The 24818-nt window shown below is 37.9% G+C and overlaps 1 protein-coding gene across 3 annotated transcripts in view; it reads left to right on the forward strand.

The window, feature by feature from the left end:
* Positions 1 to 24589, forward strand: part of TRRAP (transformation/transcription domain associated protein) — a 74244-nt gene extending 49655 nt beyond the window's left edge. For all 3 annotated transcript variants that reach the window (XM_015643017.3, XM_015643019.3, XM_015643018.3), the window contains 15 exons: positions 19 to 210; positions 1983 to 2178; positions 2371 to 2636; positions 3453 to 3553; positions 5701 to 5902; positions 7000 to 7164; positions 8986 to 9076; positions 10575 to 10774; positions 11518 to 11779; positions 18287 to 18512; positions 18798 to 19015; positions 19724 to 19908; positions 21130 to 21333; positions 22254 to 22448; positions 23304 to 24589. In XM_015643017.3, the coding sequence (XP_015498503.1) occupies positions 19 to 210; positions 1983 to 2178; positions 2371 to 2636; positions 3453 to 3553; positions 5701 to 5902; positions 7000 to 7164; positions 8986 to 9076; positions 10575 to 10774; positions 11518 to 11779; positions 18287 to 18512; positions 18798 to 19015; positions 19724 to 19908; positions 21130 to 21333; positions 22254 to 22448; positions 23304 to 23588 (2988 nt within the window). In that variant the 3' untranslated portion in view covers positions 23589 to 24589. The remainder of the gene's footprint in view (positions 1 to 18; positions 211 to 1982; positions 2179 to 2370; positions 2637 to 3452; positions 3554 to 5700; positions 5903 to 6999; positions 7165 to 8985; positions 9077 to 10574; positions 10775 to 11517; positions 11780 to 18286; positions 18513 to 18797; positions 19016 to 19723; positions 19909 to 21129; positions 21334 to 22253; positions 22449 to 23303) is intronic.
* Positions 24590 to 24818: the final 229 nt, after the last annotated feature.

Raw genomic sequence — 24818 nt, forward strand, 5'->3', positions numbered from 1 at the left:
TTCCTATTCCACTACCAGGTGGAATTGAGCTGTCCAAAAGAGATGGCCTGGAAGGTGAACATGTACAGGGGGTACCTGGCCATCTGCCACCCCGAGGAGCAGCAGCTGAACTTCATTGAGCGGCTGGTGGAGATGGCGAGCAGCCTGGCCATCCGCGAGTGGCGGCGCCTGCCCCACGTCGTGTCCCACGTCCACACCCCCCTGCTCCAGGTAACAACAAAGAGTTCTTATTTCCAGCTGTCCTCCAGTAGCAGGTCTCAGAACTTTCAGCAGTGCAAGTGTAAAATACTTTAGTGTATATAGTATATGCAAATAGTACTGATAGGTTTGGCATTGTGGTATTTTTTTTTTGTTCGAAGTTGCAGAATGTGTGTTTCTATTTCTTTGAAGTACTTGTTGCTTATCTGGAAGAGCTTGTAAGAGATTGAACCCACCTTTTATCACACCTCCAAAAATAGTTTTGGGGAGCACTTGGCACAATCCTGATTATATGGAATATCAATCCTGATTATATGGAATATGTAGTTTAACTATTGCACTAAATGAAATAACACCCTGTTGTTTTCTCTGTGATTTAATCATGTAAATAATTAATCTTTCTTGCAAGAGAAGAATTTTTGAGAGTATGTATTTTATTGAGAAGTACAATCAAATGGAAGCAGGTGCCTAAATCCATCTTTAAAAAATTTGATTTTGCCTTGAGTTACTTTCAGAAGATACTTGAAAATGAACCTTGTCTCCTCTGATCTGTATGTGGAAGTGGGACTGTGGCAGGATCGTGCTGGGCTTAGCAGTGTGGGATTTATGCAAAACATGCCATTCATTTGGCATCTAAGCTTTGTCCCTGTTTAGATACCCTATAAATATATACCTGACAAAACTCTTGTTCCTGTGGAGGAAACCTTTCATCTCCAGGGCACAAATTGTGGAATATCTCAGTAGTTTTCATAACAGGGATCATTTCTTGATGGGCCATTGCTCAGAGATCTGTGACTGAGCCCTGCCTGTGAAAGTGCAGGGGACTTTGCTTTGAGCTTTCTTTGATACAGAGGCCTCTGTGATTCTGTTTAAGATCAGTAGTTTCACTTTGTGTGTGTGATTCGTAACCAATCTACACCATATAAGAAGGGACCTCTATAAAATGATTGCTCCTAGGGGTAGAGCTCACACAGCAGCTCATACCTTTGAAGTTTTATAATATAAATTGATGCATCATATAAAGTGAATGAAGTTTTCTCCATATTCACAAGTTATCAAGTAAATAAGTACAATTTGTGAGGTCACACAATATCATTAGATGGCTTCTCAATTAATTTAATTCCTTCCTGCTAAGTTTTCACCCATATTTCGAATTGCCCCCCCTCTCCCCTGCTCAAGCATTTGCAGCAGGAAAAGATTAATATTGCTAAATAAAGTATTTAAGTGCTTTCAGATATCAATTAAAACAAGCTTTTAAAACAATCTAATATGTATATATCCCTTGTGAAGAAATGATAAATTAGTCAGTGACTGACAGAGGTACAAATGCAGCCTTGAATTTGCACTGCAGTAATTACTTTTTTTTAATATCAGATAGTATGTGATTAAATACCCATGAGAAAATTTAATTTATGTGATGAATGGGTGTAGGATGAAGGTTAAGCTATTGTGAGAGCTGATACTGAGATGATTGTAGGAAAATACTACTTTAATTTATTTTGTTTCAAGAGATTTCACTCTATAAATTTGGACTGCTTTTTTTTTTTCTCAAATAGTTATCTCATTTGGTTGATTAACAATGAATACACCTGTTATCTGCCAAGTGGTAGCTTAGAGAATACTACACTGGCTTTACTGTACGACAGGTAATTAAATTCTATTAAAGTTTGTGGGCCTTTTCTTCAGGTGGTTGAGGTTTTGACAAAGTGTCTGCTGCCTTTAGTGGCTTCAAGACTGCTGCCGTCTTCTGTTCATTCCTTATTTATATTGTTTATGTTTTCTAGGCAGCACAGCAAATAATTGAACTTCAAGAAGCAGCCCAAATAAATGCAGGATTGCAACCAACTAATCTGGGGAGGAACAACAGCTTACATGATATGAAGACTGTTGTCAAGACTTGGAGGAACAGGTTACCTATCGTGTCAGATGATTTATCCCACTGGAGCAGCATTTTCATGTGGAGACAGCATCATTACCAGGGTAAGTCTGCCTGGTCCTGCATTTATTGTAGAATTTTCCAGGTAACACCTAAGTTCTTGGTGGCTTGGTTTTGACAAGTTGTAGATTTTATTCAATTTTCCTTTAAGTCTTATCGTAAGTCAGGTGTTTCATGTGTGCTGCTCTCTGTACAGCACCATTTGCACTGACACACATTTCACATTGCTTTTCCAGCCATTGTCACTGCATATGAGAACAGTTCCCAGCATGACCCCAGCTCCAACAACGCCATGCTGGGAGTTCACGCCTCTGCTTCGGCCATTATCCAGTACGGGAAGATCGCTCGGAAACAAGGGCTGGTCAACGTGGCCCTGGACATCCTGAGCCGCATCCACACCATCCCCACCGTGCCCATCGTGGACTGCTTCCAGAAGATTCGACAGCAAGTCAAGTGTTACCTGCAGCTGGCAGGAGTCATGGGCAAAAATGAGTGTATGCAGGTAGGGCAGCTTTATTCCTGGAGCTGTTGTTGGAACTTGTGGGGGATTACAGGAGCCATCAGATGCATTGATCTAAACAAGCTGCCTGTACCCAGAACAGGGGCTGAATTGCCTTGGCTGTGTTATACCCTGCAGGGAGGGTTGTTTGGAGTAATGCTGTTAGTCCAAAGCAGTTAATGTCCTCTGTGAACTGGACACTGTGAATATATTAAAAATTAGCTGACCCAGAAGTAAAGTGGGAGTAGGTTTTTTGAAATCTTACAAGATCAATAAATGGAAGGGACTTGGACTTGAAAATGGCATTATTTGTAATGGGACTAAACAGCACTGCTGCAAGACTAACTACAACTCTGAGTGTCTGACTCATGAGTGGTGGATGCTGTCAAACTGAAGTAAAAATGTTTGTCTTGAAAAGGAAAAACTGTGATTTTAAAACCCATTGGTATGTGGTTGGCCAGCAAATGAACCTTGTAATATAATATAAATAATATAATAATAATATATTATGATAACATATTATATATAATTATTATAATATACTATATATAATTATACTAATTACAATAATAGTATCATAATATTATAACATAAACATGGTGGAAAAATAACCTGCTAAATGTTGTCTGTTGTATTTGATTTGCATAGGCCAGTGGAAAGTTAAAACTGTCAGTCTATATTTTCTAAAATGAAAATGAAATACTAGAAAATTGTGCTATATAAATTTCAAGAGAATATTTTGGCTGTTGTTTTATGACACTTTTATTTAAAAAAGCCTTCCCTTTTAAAAGACTTTTCTCACTAAGGCTTATTTAACAGGGTCTTGAAGTTATTGAATCAACCAATCTGAAGTATTTCACCAAGGAGATGACTGCAGAGTTTTATGCATTAAAGGGAATGTTCTTGGCACAGATTAACAAGTGAGTATGCAGGCTGCAAGAGGCACTAGCACACATCTGAAAAAAATGCAGCTGAAGTTTTCAATGCAGTATTTGAGCAGAAAAGCTATTCCATATCTTTATACCAGCCTAAAATTTCTTACTGCTGTGTAAGAAAGTTGAAGTATCTGTGAGAGTTCCTTTGCAGTTTGGAGATGTAATGATTGGCCCTATACTGAAGCCTTGTAGTACAGAAGTAGTAATGGTTTTGCTTTGCACTGACAGGCATTTTACTGTTTTGAGGAAGATCTCTCTAATTCAATAAATGAATAGCTCATCAGTCAAATTTTGTCTGGAGATGCAAAAAAGACTCCTTCAGATTTCAAGAGCTCTTAGTGGACATGAGATTTAATGGCAATTTTGCTATGTGTTACACATGGGTGGAATAATTCCTTTACCACTGCATTGTGGCCACTTATGGAGTGAAATCCATCAGGTCTTAAGCTGTACACTGCAACCTCACATAGCAATTCAAGTCAGGAAATGATTAATATCTTCTTCTGTGGATACAAGAGAGAATTTTAAATAAGCAGAATGCAATTACTTTGATGGAAAGTACAGTGGACTTTTATATGGTCACAGGCTTAATTGTAGTTGAGGTGTAAAGAGAAGAAAGTGTGCCTCCCCCATATTTTAAATTTTTTTAAAAATTCTTGCAGAGAGCTATCTCTGTTCCTTCAGGATAAAATGGATAAAGGTTTCTGTTTAAAAACATGGTTCTGATGTACTTACAGTTTCTTAATCTTACCAAAGACACACAAGCATATTAGCACTGCAGTTGAGGTCAGGAATTTAGGAAGGTTTAAGTTAAGACCAGTGGCAGTGTTGAACTTGAAAATGGGACTGCTGATTGATTACCTGTGTGTCAACGAGACTGAAGTTAAAGGTCACCTCTGCTCCTGCATCCTCCTGTGCTGCCCACTGCCTGGGCAAGGTGATAGAAACCATTGAAATGAAATCACCTCAGATGTCAAGAGTGATGGATTGTAGAGCGGGAGAAAGGAAAACGGACAGAGAAGTCCCTTTTTTATAAAGGGGCAGTAGTGATACAAAGTCATCCATCAAGCTGCTGCTGGGCTGGTTCACTTCAAACCTTCATCCAGGGTGCTGGAAGCTTCTGAAAGCAAGGACATTAATGTAGCACAGAAACTTACACGTGACAGACAAAGCTGTTTTCCTTTTTAGAGTTAGGCCTCAGTAGCTGGTCATTTTAATTTAGTATTATAATCCTCTAAGCTAATATAACAACTAATATTGTTAGGTTAAAAATACATTGCAGGCAATTTAAAAAAAAATAAGTTAAGCATCATGTTACTTTTCATATGGTTTATTTCAATGCTTATTCTGCAAGAGAGAAGTGAAGCTCTTTTTGTTAATAAGGAGTCTTGAAATACTTTGTTTCTTCATTTTGGTAATGCTTATGTGAGTTTTCCCATCCTTTATTTTTATGCCTAACAAGTAACATAGATTCAAGGGCTATATAGATATTGGGATGAATCATGCCAGATTTTGGACTTGTGACACTTGAGGAAACATGGAGAAAGCCCCAGAAGTAACAAACAAATAATCTTTTGGTTACCCAGAACTGTGTGATTAACCTTCAAATTCTTTCACTTTTCCAGTTGAAAAAAATTTTACAGCTGTGGGAATGATGTAAAATTTTTTATGACTTCTCTGGAAGAGGAGTTAAGTAATATGCACTTCTCTGAAAGATAACTTCAATAACATCTCCCCAGTGGTGCTTTACTCCTTTTTTTGCTCAGTGAAGCAGCATGTTTAAATGATTTTGCTTCCACTCCCTGTGTGTTACCATTTGCCTTTCTTTCTTCCAGTTTCACTGCTTGGGTTGCCACTGCAGTGCACTGGAAGATTTTTTTCTTTTTTCAAGCGAGTATGTGGAGATTTTTAACACAAAACTGTTTTCATTAAGAGGCATTTTCTTTTGTAGGTGCTGAACTTTATGGAAATCAATGACAAAATAGTTCTCAGGGATCTTACTAGAGAACTTAATGCAGAAAATATCACTGTGTATTAAGAAACCAATTGCGTGCCTTATTAGAAATCTGACTTACACTAGCAAAGAGTTACTAAATTATATAAAACTCATATTCTTCCTTGCCACCACGCAGGTCTGAAGAAGCAAACAAAGCTTTTTCTGCAGCTGTGCAAATGCACGACGTGCTGGTAAAGGCGTGGGCCATGTGGGGGGATTACCTGGAGAATATCTTTGTGAAGGAGCGGCAGCTTCACCTGGGGGTGTCTGCCATCACCTGCTACCTGCACGCCTGTCGCCATCAGAACGAGAGCAAATCCAGGAAATACTTGGCAAAGGTGAGGTCTAGGAGCTTAAAAAGGAATCACCCCCTCGGGAAGGGCTGGGATGATGCCCAGTGCTCAAATGTTTGCAATTAGAGAAAGGGTTACTGAGGGAAAGCTTTAATTTAGATGGAAGGGCTGTGTGCGGTTGCTCATAATTCATTTAGGGGTTTTTTACTAAAGTGGGATGGCTGGGGTTTCCTTTAAATGTGGAACCTTTCTGTAGGAGGAAGAGGACAAATCACAGCCAGAATTTCTACTGCATTGTGTGGTGAAATACTTGCCAAAAGGCATCCTTTGGTCCTTTGAAAAGTAACATAGTTTGAGGTCTGTTTATCATTGCTATGGATAAATAATATTGAAGTTTACCTAATAATAGTATTTTATTCCAGATAAACATTTTCTATACAGTTTTACTCTGAAATTCAGCAAAATATTGGCCAAAAAAAAGCTATTTGTGTTTTACATTTCTCAGTTTGGAGATACTTAATCTCTCTCATGAAGTAAATTAAAAAATTGTACCAGACCAGGGAAGACAATCTGTTCTGACCATGAAACAAACACAGAAAATATTGTTTGAGATTCAAGGTGGCTTCAACAGTGCTCTGAAGTTTATTATTCTCTCTGTCTAGTTGCATAATAGTTAATGATTTTTAGTCAATGCTTAATATATTTATATTTAAATTAAACTAGGGGTGGACAGTTAAAATAATTAAGAACACTCAAAGAAATAATCAAGTTCTTCAATCAAGGTTCATTTATCTGAGTTGCATATTTTAGGTTCTATAAAATTGCCCAAATTTATATCCACACCCCCAGCCAAAAACCCAAAGAATTTCTTGAATGTAGTCAAGTTCATTTGCTCTTTATTGTCTTATTTCATAGCAAGGAGCACACTTACGTTTATTTTTTATATTCTTTAAATATTATTTCAGAGGGAAAAAATAGCATTGGCCAGGCATAATGAATTTAAGCTCTAGTCTCTGAGGCAGCTTTAACACCTACAAGGACTCCACAGTCATATTAATAAAATATCTCTGCTTTTGTGCATCGTAATGATTGATGTGTCTTCAGTTTAAGCACTGAGAGATCCTCTTGAAATTCTCTTCTAGGTTCTTTGGCTGCTGAGTTTTGATGATGATAAGAACACCTTGGCAGATGCAGTGGACAAGTATTGTATTGGTGTCCCACCCATCCAGTGGCTGGCCTGGATCCCACAGCTGCTGACGTGCCTGGTTGGCTCAGAGGGCAAACTCCTCCTCAACCTCATCAGTCAGGTACAGGAGATAATCTCTAATTCTCTATTGTCTCTAATCTTTGTTGGCAAGATAAGACACGAATATTTTTTGAAGCAAATTACAAAAATGCCAAGCTTTAACAATGGTATTGTTTGCAACTGTTGATGTGTTAAAAAATGGTAATTTCTGCCTTTAAGCAGGATTATTTTAAATTTCAAAGTGAGTTTTACTTACTGAGTTTAAATCCAGTGAAATTGAATCCTATCTGCATGAGGCAAATGCTCGCAGTCTCTCTGGAATTCTATTTAATATATTTTTGTGAATGATATAGAACACATAAAATACATAGTTAAAAATGCTTGTAACGTAGGAGTAAAGAATGGTTAGTGTTAGTAGCTAAAGGGCAAACTCTGTCTGGAAGTGTTTTGGTGTTTGTTCATTCAGGTTGATGTAAAATGGATGTGAAGTCCCATTAATGCACAGGTGGCCCTGGGAAGCTCTCACAATACCTGAATTCCAGGCCTGCACTGCTCCACTGTTTCCTGGAAACTGGCACAGGACAACTGTTGTGCTGAATTCCTCACAGAACTCTTTTCTTTCCCTCCCCTCTTGGTTTTTGAGATGTGGACTTCCTGACCATGTAGGTCCCTTCCAGTTCAGGGCATTTTTTGATCATGTGAGATCAAGCTCCTTTTATACTATCCCCTGCCTTTACTCTGTTAGACTTCTGAGAACATCCATTTTTGTAGCATTTGTGTTGGCATGAGTGTGCACAGCTCTAGATAGGTATGTCTGTGCAGAGAAACTCATGTTTCCTTCCCTCTCTTCATAAAATTAAAATGTGACTTTGAAGAGACCATGCTCCCAAGCAGCTTAAGGTGCCAAATAGGTAAGGCAAACTTGGATGGATCTGACTTGTTATTGTGTGGCAACACTGGTGTGCTCTAGTGTCTTCTGACAGAAAAAACTCATTTCAACACGTTGTAGACATGTTTTTATTTGTTGAGATCTGTATAAAATTATTAGAAGTGAGTGTTTTCTCAGGAGTCATACTTAGTTGGAGCTTAGGCTTTTGTGCTACTGCGTGAAGCATGTGTGTGTCAGCTTAGTGATACGTCATAAATATCAAATTACCGAATCCTTCAGTGCCATTGCAACATTTTCCCCACTTACTATATCCATTTGGATGGAGAAAGGATCTATGATTTATTAAAATTGTGGCTGAAGAGGCCTCAAATGATGTCTTAAGATGTGTTCAATTTCAGGTAGTAGACACATGGTTTCTTTCCTTTAATAGATACTTAGATTTACAGATTTAAATGGGCTGCTGAATGTCAACATCTCTTTAGGGTTTTGTTTTTTTTTTTTTTAATGGAAGCCATAAAATCCTGTTTTTATTTTTGGGTGCAGTTGGTATCCCTTACATTAAGTGCCACAATTAGGTGGAGTAAAGTTACTCTCTAATGGGCTTTCTTATCAAGTATCGTGGGGCTTGCTGGGAGTTGTGGCCTAATTTAAAGAGTAACCGCTGTCATTATGTCTGTTTTTCTTCCATTATGCACATGAGTAAGATCTTTGAGCTGGCTCAGCTGGGGCTCTGACATTATGCTGCTTTCAGGTTTATTAGGCAATATGATCTGGAAACCCTAATTAGGTAATGTCTTAACAGTGTGTGCAGGGAGCTACCAATTCATCCTCTTCAGGTTTCTGTTACTGAAAGAATCTTTAATTTCCATAAGCTGTTATTTAATACAAAGAGCTGATTATTCCTGAATTGGGCTCATTTACAAGAGAATAAGTCTGTGTTGATGTGATCTGTAGTCAGTATTCCTTAACTGGGAAATGTGTATCTCCAAATAGGTGGGAAGAGTCTATCCCCAGGCTGTTTATTTCCCTATCAGGACCCTCTATTTGACCTTGAAGATAGAACAGCGAGAGCGCTACAAGAGTGGTGAGTTTGGTCCTCATAACATTGTTTGAGCTCTTTCTAACTTAATTGTTATGCTGAGTTTCACTGGATTTTATAGAGAAAACAGATCCTCTAGAAAACATACCCACTTAGCAAGGCTAAGGAAGAAAAATCTTGATAACCTTTGCTTGCATTGATTTGTTTCTGTGAAGTTAAACCTGCAGATGGCTTGAGCTGTCTTGAATTTTCTTGTATAAGATACTCAACTAGAAGAGTTTCATTTCTTTCATTCTCATGTCACCTTAATAATTGAGAATCACATGTTCTTTACTGGATGTTTATCTTGATAAATTTGTGGAGAAGTAGAAAATTCTTGGTTTATCAATACAGGAGAATGTCACAAATTTCTGAGATTCTTCAGTCTGTTTTTCGTTGGAAGCATGAACCATGCAACATGGTTTGCATACAAACATTTAGTTTGTTTTCAAAGGAGCCACACTTGTAAAAATAGTATCTCCATAATCACTTCTTATGGTGAATTTTCAAGTAAAATGAACATCTCAGTTTACACCAGATAAAAGCAATGTTGGCTTTGAGAAATGTTTGGGAGATGGGGAAAGCATTCAGAAACTTGCACAACAAATCTTTTCCCAAGAACAAATCACATCTGGAATAGTTATGTCAAATGATTCCACAGAATTTAGTTGTTCTTTTGTCCCATATAAGTTCCTGGGAATCCTGTGAGAACTACTTGAAAAACTCCCATTTCAGTTCTGTGTTCTTTATTACAAAGTACATTGTTTATTTAATTCCCCTTTCCATTTGGGAATTAGTTCACTAAATTTCTGTATAACATTTGAAAGGGCACTAATTAAATAATGTTTTATTTTTGTTTGGGTACTCTCTTGCAGAATGAGTTGCCCACATACCCTAATCATTTATTATTTTCCATCAGCAGTAGAATATTTTTCTGTAGGTTCTGCCAAAAAACTCTGCTGGGTTGGGTGGGTTGTGTCAGTTAGTGGGGGTCTTCTGATAAAGCAAAACTCTGCTTAATCACTGTCTGATGGAGTTGTCATCCTAGAGATGTTTTGTGCTAAAATATACAGACTATGACAATTTGTCTGTTGTTGGCATCAATATATTTATTCTTTAGTTATGTGTGAAAGGTCTCCTCAAAAGGGAAGGGGAAAAAACTGCCCATAATTCAAATAATTTCATCCTATATGGAACAATGTCTGTTTCTTGAAGAGCATAGGCTGGTAATGTAAAAGCTACACCTCCTTTGTAGTTTTGAGAAGTGTTTATTTTGCTTTAATGTTGGGAAGTCTGGACCACTAAATAGGATTTGGTGCAGAGTCTTCTTTCTAAAAAACCCCAATTTTCTTTCTACAAAAATCTTTCTGAAACTCAATAAGGAATACATATTCAATACTTAATGTAAATATCAAGCCAATTATTGAAACAACTTGTTTTATTTCAAACAGACACATATCAAGTTCATGAAAGATAATTCTTATTTCCTTTTTAATTTTTCCAGACTCAGGGCAACAGCAGCCGAGTTCAGTTGGAAATCAGTCCCACTCTGCCTCAGACCCTGGGCCCATCAGAGCCACTGCCCCAATGTGGAGATGCAGCAGGATCATGCACATGCAGCGGGAATTGCATCCAACACTCCTGTCCTCTCTGGAAGGCATTGTGGATCAGATGGTCTGGTTCAGAGAGAACTGGCATGAAGAGGTATTTGCCTTCAATGTATGGATCATCTAAGGGAAAGTTAACTGCAAAATATTTATCCAGAATTAATTTTAAACTTCAAAGCGTAACAGTTTGTTTTGAGTAGTAAGCTGATGTTTGTAGAACTGACTTTTCTGATTGGAGTTTAAGGATCTTGCTTATTTCTGGAAGCAGTACAGGGATTTTGCAGAACTGTTGATGTGATGAATGCCTCTAGGATTTAAGCTGTTGCTCTTACTAACTGAAAATGTATATTCTTACACTAAGTTTCAGAGATACCAGTTTCCTTCTTGATCTGGTGGTCTGTGACAGGTGGTGATTATTACCTGAAATTTGCATTGCAACAGAGAGCAGATGGACCCGCCACTCTGCTGTTACCTGCCTCTCAGAGCGTTGGACTATTCTGTTCTGTCTGCCTAGCACAGTGTTTATTTGAAGGTTTCCTCATATCACCTTTTCTTCATATATCTCAAAATATGAAATCTAGAAGTTAGCTGCTGTTGAAAGAGCAAGCTGTCCTTTGTGAAGCAGCATTTCCCTGCTCACTTTGAATATTTGCCATGCTAATGAAATTCAGTGCTGTCATTCTGAATGACCCTCTGATGCAATTTAAGAGTAGGGTTTTAAGCAGATATTTCTGAGACCATAATTTTACTATAAAATGCTGTATGGGAATGAATATTTGGTGTCAAATCAGAAGGCCTGTTCTTTTTGACTATTTTGGTTTTTCTGTTTTTCATTCTTAGGTTCTCAGACAACTGCAGCAGGGCTTGGCAAAGTGCTACTCGGTTGCCTTTGAGAAAAGTGGAGCTGTTTCAGATGCCAAAATCACTCCTCATACACTGAATTTTGTCAAGAAGTTAGTCAGCACCTTTGGAGTAGGTCTTGAGAACGTCTCTAATGTGTCCACCATGTTTTCTAGTGCAGCCTCAGAGTCACTAGCTAGAAGAGCACAGGCAACAGCTCAAGACCCTGTGTTCCAGAAGTTAAAAGGCCAATTTACAACAGGTAAATGTTTAAATTTTGTTTAAATGTTGCTGTTAATTTCAAGAAAATTTTCCCCCACAGTTCAGCTGTGTGGGCATTCTGCTTTTTTATTACAATATCTTTCCTGAGAGAAAATTTAGAAAATGGCACCTTTCTGTCATTTAGCAAACCTGAAATAGTTTTGTTCCTGTCTTTTGTGCAGTAATAATTGTAATTCAGTGGAAAACAGACATCAACCCAGAGAATAAATATATTGTTGTATTTTTATTATTGAAAACTGTGGTTTGATCACATATTTGTTTAAAGATAAATTAGATTGCTTCAGTATAATATTTTTGCAATTTGCACAGAACTGCTGGCTGTATCTGAGGGACCATAATGATCTCTGTCTCACTGTGATGGCAGAATTTAATGAAATTTTCACCCCAGAACTCCAAACTGATGATTTTATGTGAAGTCTTTCAAAACAGCCTACTCCTGATAAGGAAGATTACTTTAATGTTTTGGATAACTAGATTATAAAAATTCTATTACCCAAATTTACATCACTGGTAAATTGAATCAATAACTTTAATCAGATCTAATAAAAAAGATACTTAAGGGAAGTAGCTTTTTTGCTTCATTCATTTTCTCTTAACCAGTGGTTACATATTTGAGTATCTGATCTTGATTTAAAATTCAAAGAAAAGCTTGTTTACAAGCTTGATTTGTTTGGTGAAATGTGTTAAGGCCACACAGCTCACATAATGGCAGAAAGTGACACTGATGGGCATCAGTGTTTTGGGTTGCCAGAATTCTGAGTTTTGCATTAATTCCTTGGCTTTTCTTTAAACCTAACTGGGAGTGTTTGACAAGTAGGCTTGGGGTGTCTTTTCAAGCATTTTGCTGATAATATTGTGGAAATCAGGGAGCTGCTGGGAATCCTGTGAAAGTAACGGAGTTGTAGAAGTGACCTACATTTCTCGTCACGCCATGCATTGCATGATGTCCTTTCTGAGGCACAGCAGTTGCCTGACAGCAGATAATGAAAGTCCTGAACCATATGATTAAATTTTTACTGGATGAAGTGTACTAGGGAGGGAAATGGAAGTAGAAACACTTTGTGTGTCTTTAATGGGAGCTTACAAGGGGAAAAAAAAATCAGTGGATAACGATTAATGGGATGAAATTTCACCAGTCCAGGTGCTGGATTCTGTGCCTAGAACAGAGTAATAATAGCAGGTACAGGTGTAAATGGGAGAGGAGAGGCTGAGGAGCAGCCCTGGATCAGGGGTCTGGGGATGGTGATCCCTTCCAGCTGAAATGCTCTACATTAAATACAAGTTTGGACTTGATTTGAATTTTTAATAATGGTTTATAGTCTTTACCTTGCAACAGTAGTATGCCACTTATTTATTGCTGTAAGTGTTGTTGATACACTCAGTTTTGGTTAGATTTGAGTTATTTTTGGTCTCTCACACTGTCCTCCTCTCCTGTGAGCATCAGAGAGCTCTGGGGTTTTCAAGGTGTAAAAGAAAAGTAAATGCAATGCCAGACTAAAATCTGCAATATCTGAAGTAATATTTCAAAACATTTCTAGAGAAACATTTAAGAAAGTTTAATTACAATTCAGTTACAATTTTCAGTTAAAACAAAAAATGGAGAGGATTTCTAGTTTTTTATGCTATTTTAATTTTTTGCAAATCTTTGTGATATATAAAGCTTTTCAGATTTTTTCTCTTAATTAAAGAATTATATGGAACAACATATAAACCAAAGTATTACATTGGTCTGGCCATAAAAATCATGTAGAGTCATCAAATGCAAAGTGTTTCTTAGTGAATTTCAGTTAAATAACAGTAATTACTTTTTTGGGTGAAGATTTCATGTTTTATTTTTCAAGTATGATGAAATATGAGTGTCTGCAGGATACAAGTAATTATTTTGCTTAGTGCTGGATTAGATTTTATTTTAATCTATTACATTCAGTGTTTAAATTTACAAACTAAATATGGAAAGGCAGACGGAATTAAACCAATCAGCATGCTTAATAATTTCTGTAATCTAATTTGCAATGCAGAAAATGAAAATAAGTTTTTTTATTGATTTTGCAATAATAGTAAAATGTATGTAAATAACTGAATAGGACTGTAATTACTGTACTGAAGGGCTGTTTAAACTTCATGAGAAATCCCTTGTAGAACGTGCCTGATGTGTCCTTCTGTCACACTACAATGTTCATGTTTGTTTTTCCTATTCTCAGTACCAACTGCATTTGTATGATGGACAGATAATTACAGTGGTTGCCATTCATTTCAAAAGTATCCAAGCTAAGGAGCTGTCTTGGACTAAACTTTTTGTCAATTATTCCCAGATTCATGTTGACAGCTATGGTTGGTAGACACTTTCAACAGGCTTTGGTTGCATAATCATTTCCATCAACATCAGAGTTGTATTTTGAGTCCTATTTGGAGCCACTGGAGACTCTCACACCATTTCTTATATTCTAAATTATTTGCAGCAGTTTGGACTGTTGGAGCTGTGATAGGTCATCTTTATCCATCCTAATTTTATATTATAAAAACAAATTTTACTTTGAATTTTTTTCTAGAACTTCAAATGTGTATTTCTTTGACCATCTGTTCTTTGTTCTGTCTCTCCTTTTCTGCTAAACCTTTTGACATCAAAGAATAGAAAATGCTGAAAAATGCTCCCTTTGAGAGCTCTCTAAGCAGTGAAAGCAGCAAAAAATCTGCCTCAATTGTCCTTTTGTGGGCAGATGATAGTTTAGAGTTTGGATCAGCTTCTTTCTGCAACCATCTCTCTACTCAAGCTGAATTTGAATGGAAAGTTCCAAAATACACCCTTGAAGGGCACAGTAATTTTTTTGAGACATTGTCACCCAGTGCAATGAATCCTTCAGTGTGCAAGGTATTTCTGTAGGGAGGAGGAAGCTCTTGAAACCCAAGTGTGGCTCTGAACTGTTAGGAGAGGGCAGGGGAAAGAGTTCTGTTCATTTTCAGCTTTTTAAAGGATTTTCTTTTTTCCCCCCTTTTGCTCAAGAGTGAACATAGCATACTTTGGTAGCTCTTTCTTTGCTTCCCTTGTAATTTTTAGGTAACAGGATGTTATCCAGGAAATCCAGATAAAGAGATGGATAATATTTGGCCTTGGTGTCTGGTCTACGCAGTCTTGGTTTTCTGGAGCTGGGTAATAAACCAGAAGTCCTGCTCTGTATTTCTGCTTTCCTCTCACTGAGGTTTTTCATCTTTATTGTTTTATTCCAAAAGTTCTTGTGAGATTGGAAGGAAGTTCTGGGAGTTAGAGTATATAAAAGTGTTTGAATAATAACTTCAAAGGCAAGACAGCACTTCAATTTTGGAAAATGCTTGGATCTTCTCTGGTGTCATGGACATAAAGAATTGTCCTGCTCTGTGCAGCCACGCTTACAACTCAGTCCTCAGGGACACCTCACCTGATGGGTGTCTTGGCTTTTTAGCTGGAGATCCTTGACATGTGAGCATTTAACGAAATCAGGCTTTTCCCATGTTCAGAGTAATCTTAAAAATCTTCAAATGAACTGTTGCTTGGTCTAAAAGCATTAATAACCTGTTGTCTTTGATTGATCAGAGCTATTCCAGTGTAGCAGAAGGTTATTTTAATACAGTTCTGGAGTCTTAGTGTGGAGGTCTTCTTTGTTTTCTTCATGCCATGTTAATGTTGTGTAGGTCAAGGGGTCTGGGGAGGGAAAGAGGGTTTGATACTCTGATTTTGCTACCTTGAGTATGTGTTTTGGTGTTTCTTCCTGAGGAGTGATGGTACAGCCTTCAATCAAAGCGTGTTAAGAGCCATCAGGGTTTTTTAGGTCAGTCTCACTGGGAAGAAGATTATGCCCCATTTCTCCTCCCATTGAAAGTGGCAAGAAACTTCAGCAGCAGTGAGAAGAGAGAGCAAACTGCTTCCACTGCTGTCTGTGCCATGGCCTTCAGTGAAAATCTCCATTAAGGATGGAGGGGGAAAACTTCCCATCATTTTTAGGACTAGGTGGTGCAAGTAGTGAGGTACTTCAGACCCCAGTGTGTGTTAGCTTGAGAAAGGTGTTTTCCAAAGAAATGGATTTTCTTTTGAAACAAAACCACTGTTTGTATAGATTAAGGTGTCTGCAAAGCACAGAGACTTTGTACACAAATAATGTTTGGCCCTTTCTTCCAGCTGAAGTGATTTTTCTTCTCAGATGGGCTCTCTGTGACACGGAGCAGAAAGACTAATTGAACACTCTGGTTTTCCCATCTGCCACTGGGAAACAAAAGAACAACAAAACTCCTAAAATAGGCATTCAACAAACCAGAGCTGCTCTTGTGGTGAACTGAGTGACTTTTTTTTGTAAAGAAAATATATTGATGCGTGTTTTTACCTCTTGGCTGATTCACATTAGCACAAAAACTAGTTGCAGTTTGAGGGTACTTTCCTGCACTTCAGAGAATCGGGAGATAAATGATGCAATAATTTTGTCACTTTGATGAAATTATTTACTCCCACTGCTCACTAGAGGGTAGGCTTGGGATTTTAATAAGAATGTTTTACAGTGATATTGCAATAGATGCACTGCCCACAGCAGGCAGAAAAAGAAAAGGGAATATTACATCCATAAATATGAAACCCTATTTTTCATTATAGACTTTTTTCTTACAGAAGTGGAAAAGATTTTGGATGAGCTGGTTTTTTGCTCTGTTTTAGGCTGGAAGACTCAGGTCTTTCACTGAAAGCTTTTAGCATATCAGTTTATTGTGAATACACAGTGAAATATGTTGGGTAATATGTTCTCTCATATTTATTGAAGTAACAGAGCAGCAAAATGAAAGCAATCCTAAGGTGCATTGTTTTCTTTGGCATTAGAATCCTGGATTAAAGAAAAGAACTTAGAAGGCTGAATGTATAGAATGACAGGAACTCTGCTGGCTAAATGAATGTTTTAAGTTGTTTGTAGGAGTAAGTGTTTTGGACAATCAGAATTTTGAGTGGTTTAATTGTTGTTGAAAAAAACTTTTATATGCAGTAATTACTGTGTGCACATACTTAATTCACTCTTGGCACACTTGCAGGCAGATGCTTGTAGCATATTTATGTGGTCAAATTTTCTGAGCAGCACTCATGTTTGTTTGGTTTTTGGTATTTTTGTCAACTTGGGAAAATACTGAGTGTACGTAGCATATTGAAATGAAGGTTCTGCAAGAAAATTTAAATTCCTTTTTAAGACTTAATTTTCTGTTGTTTTAAATAATACTGAAGATTCTGTTCTGCTCTAGCTGTAAATGTCAGAAATACTGAATTGTCATTCTCTGGTTTTTTTCAGTTGCTTTTTATCTTGAGACATGTTGAACTTAAAATGGCATTTTCTGGGGAGTGGAGATGAGTTCAAAAATTGAAGTCTCTTGGTTAAGTTGCTCAGTTTGGGATGCCATAACTAATGAGGTTTACAGAGAGTAGTTTGTCTTCTTATCCAAGTGTGTTTAATCTTTCATTGTTGTGGCACTGAAGTGCTGAGCCATCATTTCATGTATGTGGTTTATTCATTTTCCCTCCTGTGGGAAATTCAAAGACATTTATTTATTTTTTATTTCTTTAGTCTGAAACTGTAGTGAGAGCAATGTTGGGAAGATGGTGTTGGTGTGGCCCAGAAAATGCTCAGTATTGCAGTGACTCCTGTTACAGAATTACTTGTATAATGTACTGAAGTCCATGTATTGACCTTGAGAAAGTTCCTTCTTCACCTGCATGTGGATTAAAGGAGATATTCTCACTGTGTAATACTGTTAACATTGCAGTGGAAAGAGCAGGCTGTTTGCATAATATTGTCATTTTTTCTTGGGCTGCTGTGGCGATTCTTCCTGTAGTGTCTTTCAATTGTTGTCTAAGACAGGAAAGAATAAGAATTTTCTTGCAGCTGAGAGGAGGAGAATAGTAATAATAGCAATTTTATTATTTGTCCTGCAGTTCCTCACAGGTTCTGTGCTGTATCCTCAACTGGGGCTTTTTCATTCCTTTTAGAAGTAAAAAGTCTCCACTGGTTTAAAATAAATAAATAAATGACTTGTAATGAAACAGGTAGAAAATTATAGTGCTATAAAATAAGCCTACTTTTCCTCTTTCACTAAGTGGTCTGATCTAATAATTTGGGGTTTTACTGCTTTCTTTCTATGCTGTATGTCTGGTTGCAATAGAGAATTCAATACAGTAATGGTATTTAAATTTTTCACTATATGCTTTTCAATGTTTGTGTGACTGTAAAACAGGAAAATCTTAGGAAGTTCAATATGTACTTAATAAAAGAATATTTTAGAGTTGTATACAGAAAAGAGGTAGCAGATTCTGACAGATTTAAATTATTGTTATATCTAATGCTAGGATTGTGTTAAAAGATTTTCTATGGAGAATAGAAAGATTCAGTAGAGCCTGTCTTTTAAAGGCAGTTAAGCTTAGTGGGTGTGTGTGTTTGGTTTGCACTGTTGAATTGGGTGATTTGATTTGGTGTGGCTGTTTTTTTTTTAGATTTTGACTTCAGTGTGCCAGGGTCAATGAAACTCCACAACCTTATCTCCAAACTAAAGAAATGGATCAAAATTCTGGAGGCCAAAACGAAGCAGCTTCCAAAGTTCTTCCTTATAGAGGAAAAGTGTCGCTTTCTAAGCAACTTTTCGGCTCAAACTGCAGAAGTGGAGATACCTGGAGAATTCCTTATGCCAAAGCCAACACATTACTACATCAAGATAGCAAGGTAACCTAAATTAAAGCTCCATCCATCCATCCATCCTGCAAAAGTGGATGGGTATTTTATAGTAGATATTTTTCTATATGTATTACAAATATAGTCAAACTTTGAAAGACCTTTTTAATTTATCCTCCTTCAATGTTACATTTAATCTCTGAACACCTGCACTGTTTAGAGCATATTTGGTTTTCTTGTACGTTGCTGTAAGTTGGGATCTGTGCTTTTGTTGTAACCACTAGAGATCCTGTTGTTCAGAACAGTTGTAGAGGTCTGACCAAATGATCCTGGCAGGTTCATGCCGAGGGTGGAGATCGTGCAGAAGCACAACACGGCCGCCCGCAGGCTGTACATCCGCGGGCACAACGGGAAGATCTACCCCTACCTGGTGATGAACGACGCCTGCCTGACCGAGTCGCGCCGCGAGGAGCGGGTCCTGCAGCTCCTCCGGCTCCTCAACCCCTGCCTGGAGAAGAGGAAGGAGACCACCAAAAGACATTTGTTTTTCACAGGTACCGAAAAGAGAGAGATCTGTGGTGTTTTTGAATGTATGTTGCGCTCAAGGGTTATAATAGTTGGGGGTTTTTGAATATTCAGAAGGTAAATTCACTTCTGTCTGGGTGATTAGTCTTGTCTGGAGCTGTAGCACCCCTTTGGAGAAGTGCAGCTGATTGCAGGGGATCTGGGGTGTTTTTAGAATGCTTATGTGCATTGCTTATGGTATCAAGTGCACTTGTGGATGTTTAAGATAGAGATGCCTACTGGGCCTGTTGGTGTGGAAGTGGGTGCACATACTTCAGAATAAACACATAGAGACAGCTGAGGAGGGACAGAGCAAAACCTTTTCTCCCTGAGTTGTGATATATGAATACTGAATTTCTTTTACGTCTTCCACGTAACACAGAAGAAATATTTTCTTTTTTCTTTTTTCTGCTGAATTTCATCTGAACAAAGTATTTACCCTTTCCTGAAGGTAAAGAAAAATAGGAAGAATGATGAGTGCTCAATTTTTTTTGGGAAAATACAGTTGATATTTCTGTTAAGATAAAAAAAACCCTGCTGTAATCCTTTTTCACATGATCTTGTAAATTAATTACGAGCACAGCATTAAAATTCTCTGTTGCTGGGCTTCATTTGATTACCGGGGTTGCGTTTCAAGGGTTGGGTGTCAGCGTTCGGGACGCGGACGAGCTCGGTTGTGCTCTGCTCTCTCCGCGCAGTGCCGCGGGTGGTGGCGGTGTCCCCGCAGATGCGGCTGGTGGAGGACAACCCCTCGTCCCTGTCACTGGTGGAGATCTACAAGCAGCGCTGTGCCAAGAAGGGCATCGAGCACGACAACCCCATCTCCCGCTACTACGACCGGCTGGCCACCGTGCAGGCTCGGGGCACGCAGGCCAGTCACCAGGTACCACGGGGCTTCACCCTGGCCTCTCCCCAGCTCCCTGCTGGGCCAGGGGCAAGTTCACCCTGGGTTTTCACCAGCAGCGCTTCTTCAGAACTTAGGAAGTTCATTATGTACTAAATAACAGAATATTTTGGAGTTTAGAAAAGAGATAACGGATTATGACACATTTAAGTTATTGTCATATAGAACGCTAGGACCTTGCTAAAAGGTTTTCTATAGGAAATAGAGATATTCACTAGAGCCTAAGGCAGTTCAGCTTAGCAGGGACGTGTGTGTTTGGTAGATGTCATTAGATGACAGATACATGGCACACTAATGGCATTTGGATTTTTTTTGCACTTTATTTTGATTTTGCATAATGAGAGCTCTATATCTCTTTGGAGTTTTTGGTTATCTTGGAAAGATTTTATTTAAAAAAAAAGCTGTATTTTTATTGCTAGAAGTTGTTTGGATAAATACAACTGAAAACAGGCGGGGTGCTTATTGATTTTTTTGCTCTCATGTAGTGTTTTAAAAATAATTGACAGCATGGGAAGCAGCATTCCTAATTTACATAAGCAGCTACAGCATGGTATGTGAGGCAGGCTTCCCATGTTCTTCTAATGTTTCTCTTAAAATTGGCAGTGCATCCATTTGTCTAAGCCAAACAGGAGCAGGTGGGCAATCTCATCTAATAAATGAAGTACTCAGAAAGAACAAAGCTTCCTCTCTCTGTAACCTCCACCAAACAACCTGTTGTGATATATAAGGTGGTTTTGTTTTTTTTCCTTAGGATTAGTGGAAATTCATACATGAAATGCCAGTCCCACTCCAAGTACAGCTATTAAAAAATACACAGTAAATATGTATTACAAACTTAATTTAAACAATTGTCTCAGACTTTCTTTGTTACAAGATAAAAATGGAAGTGCTATGTAACATTTATTTCTGTTTTCAGAATTCTTATTTTTGAAGCTTTAACAATCATTTAATTGAAGTCAACATGACTATCATGCTTTCTGGTGTAACAGAACAGATCCTAATTTTATTTATTTTTCTAACAAATTAGGCTAGTATATGCTATAGTAATCAAATATTTTGGTAGAGGTTTTTTTTCCTTAACTTTTCCTAAAACGAGATGCAGCAATTAAGAGCAGATTGGTAGTTGCTTTAGGTCGATTTGTCTGCTGCTAAGAAGAGCATGAAAAATGCCTTTTTCCTCCTAACCCTTTTGCTGTGCAGGTTCTCAGAGACATCCTGAAGGAGGTGCAGAGTAATATGGTGCCTCGCAGCATGCTCAAGGAGTGGGCTCTGCACACCTTCCCCAACGCCACGGATTACTGGACCTTCCGGAAGATGTTCACCATCCAGTTAGCCCTCATTGGCTTTGCAGAGTTCATCTTTCATCTCAACAGGCTCAACCCTGAGATGCTGCAGATTGCCCAGGTGTGCTTCTGTTCCTTCTCTTGTCTTGGATCAGATGGATATTGGCACTGTGCTTTTGAAATGAGTCAAAGTTCAGCTCAGAGAATGAACAGTGCATTTCAGTAGGCTTTTTATTTCTGTGTGATTGCACATCCTGTAGGGAGTGCTTTAACCTGCAGCCCCTGTGGACATCAACTCTGCCTTCCATGGTGAGAGTTTAGAGCTTTGTGAAATTGTTCTTAGATATTGGAACTCTTCATGTAAATGTCTGATAAGTCTCTCTTTTTAGTCTTCTTTCAAATATATTGCTTTGAAAATACCTTTGTATTAAATCAATTAAGTGTAAGAAAAATAAAATTTAGAGCTTCATTTTCTTAAAGAGCTATACCCATTTTCAAATACCATTCTCTGAGTGTATCTATCAAGCTACAACTCCTATTCATGATTTCTCTGTTTTAACCCAACATCTAAAATGAGGTTTTCCACCTTAAAAAAAGAGCAAAGGTGGCATTTATTGAAGTCTCAATGTCATTTTAATGCATGGAGAGCTACAGTCTGTATAGCAATTAGGATTTTTTGATTGCTCTGTTAGGTGTTCAGCTGTTTACCCAGAGTGAACTTCGGACACTGAATGTTGTCCCAGAGGTCTATTGGCAGTGACTCTGTACAGATCAGGATCCAGAGGAATCTATTCCTTAAGTTTAGTATTACTTGTATTTAGTAAGGGGTTTGGACACAACATTTTGAGAGGAATACTTACCTTTGTGGGTGCCATTATTTATTACTTCATTGCTTAAAAGTTGTTTGGCTAAACGAGTGAAAAGCTATTGAAGTACTATTGGGACTCAGTATTAACAGACACAAAAATCCAACTGCTTTGGGTTCCATGAACAAAAATCAGTTTGTTTAATTGCTTTTGTGCATTTTTCTGTTAAACCCAGGACACTGGCAAGCTCAACGTGGCTTACTTTCGCTTTGACATTAACGATGCCACTGGAGATTTGGATGCCAATCGTCCCGTTCCGTTCCGGCTCACCCCAAACATCTCGGAGTTTCTCACCACCATCGGGGTGTCGGGGCCCCTCACTGCATCCATGATTGCAGTGGCTCGCTGCTTTGCACAGCCAAACTTCAAGGTTTGTATACCTTCTGCAAGGTTATTTGCAGGTTTGTATTTAACAATTTATAGATGAAGCAGCACTTTTTTGGTGAAGGTAGGAACTGAATGATGGTATTTGTTTTAAAATTTTACCCTGAGTTCATCACAAAAGCCAGCTGAAATGTTGGAAATTTTTGGAAATGCTTTATTTGTTATGTGTAAATGTTTATTTTGACTCAGACTGGACACATAAAAGTTTGCTTTAGAAGCTTGGGTCTGTTGGAGTTGGCAGATGAACACCAGTAACTCAACTCAGTGATGAGAAAAAATAGGAAAGTATTTGTTGCAGTTATGTCTTTTTCATCCAAGGATGAAACTGGCCTGTATAACATATATGTGTATATATATTAGATACATATGTGTATGGGTGTTGTAGTCAGTGTTCTTTCCCCATGTAGCAGAAAAAAATACTCCCTGAGAGTGCAATGACTGAAAAAAAAAACTCCTCCAGCTTTTCAAAGGACTCCAAATCTTTGCCCAAGATTTCTGTGTGTGTGTGGTAAAAGCCATGAATTTAGTTGAATAATTTAAAAATAGCATATACCCAACCAACTGTATGTGTGTATCAATATCTTGATATATGTTGTTAATTCCTGTAGGAGTCATTGTGTTGTGTTTTTGTAATGGAAACCTTTTCTGAAGAGAAACAACTGGAGAGGAAATAATAAAGATGTTTGGAAGCCACACTCGCCTTGAAAAGTCTGAAATTGCAACGTGGCACCAAAAGTGGGAAAATGCTGTTGTCTAAAATCTAGTTACAATTCTGTAACCTGGTAGAACCTGATAGTTCTTTGGATTAAGTGCAATAATCTGATTTTTCTTCTCTGTATAGGTTGACGGCATCCTAAAAACGGTGCTAAGGGATGAAATCATTGCGTGGCACAAAAAAACCCAAGAGGACACCTCGTCTCCCCTGTCAGCAGCTGGGCAGCCCGAGAACATGGACAGCCAGCAGCTGGTTTCCCTGGTTCAGAAAGCTGTGACTGCCATCATGACTCGCCTCCACAACCTCGCTCAGTTTGAGGGAGGGGAAAGCAAAGTCAACACTCTGGTGGCAGCTGCGAACAGCTTGGACAACCTCTGCAGGATGGACCCCGCCTGGCACCCCTGGCTGTGACTTGAAACTTCCAGTAGTTTTGGTGGGAGGGGTGGGGAGGTTGTTTTTTGTTGTTTTGGGTTTTTTTATTTTGTTTTTATTTCCTCCTGTTGTTTGTGGTGTGAGCCATATTTTGTGTTAAGAAAATGTGAAAAAAGCTTTCCAGACCATGGCTTACCTGTCACACTGCATTTTGTCAGTTTTCATTCTAGCTGTGTTTACAGTAGTATGGCGTTTTTACTGTTTCTAATTTCATGAGGAGACATTTCCTTTCATTTAAGCAGTTGATATGCAACAGCAGCTTTTGCAAATAGACTAAAATGAAGAGAGAAAAATAATATACAGAAAAATCTAATTTTATGATGAAGACTATGAAACTAGCATTGTTAGATTTAGGGCCTGCCATTCCTAATAACCTGCAGTATATAATTTTTTTATCAATAGTAGTTACTAAAAAAAGAAAAATACAGCAATCCAAGTTACTGTCTTACTCTGTGAAATTTTACTTAATCACTCTCTTCATAATGCCAAGTTGAAGGCACAGATAAATGCTCTTAACTTTTAAGTTTGCTTCAAATTTACATGGGCAATGTGGCTTTGTACAGACAATTTTGTATGAAATGTTATAGAGGTGAGATTTTGTTAGGCACTGAAAAAATGATGATCAAATTGTGCTGACTTTCCTGGAGCACAAGCTATGTACAGTAAAAGTGTAAACCATTTAGAGTATTTGGTTTAGTTGTGGACAGTGTTTGGGGAGAAGTTTATAAAAGGATGGAAAAAGTCATCCTTTGATACATGTGTTTGTCTGTAATAGAGAAAAAATGAAATCTTATCAAGTTCTCTTTACTGTTTAGAATTACAGTAGCTTCTTGAGAATGAATCTGTTCCTTTGTAATTTAAGAACAGTTTAATGTTTCACTCGTCTTTCTGTTGTGTTAGCATTTTTATAAAACTTTGGTGTTGAGAATGTTAAATTTGTACAGAGTGATTTTTTTCAAAATAAATATTTTATAAAACTCTCTGGTATTAATTTTATTGGTATCTTTGATATTATCCTAAGAGTGTGGTTTTGCTTCATTGTATAATGGATGAATCAGGCATGGCCCTCCATTCCCATGCTTGGTGTTCCTTTTCTATCAAAGAGTTTTGCTCTATGGCACTATGTACAAGTGGAAGCTCAAATAAATGAGTGCTAAGGACTATATAAGGATTTGGAAAACAAACATCATTTTTTTTTGGCAAAGAATT

The sequence above is a fragment of the Parus major genome, chromosome 14 (assembly GCF_001522545.3).
Source record: "Parus major isolate Abel chromosome 14, Parus_major1.1, whole genome shotgun sequence".
NCBI lineage: Eukaryota > Metazoa > Chordata > Aves > Passeriformes > Paridae > Parus > Parus major.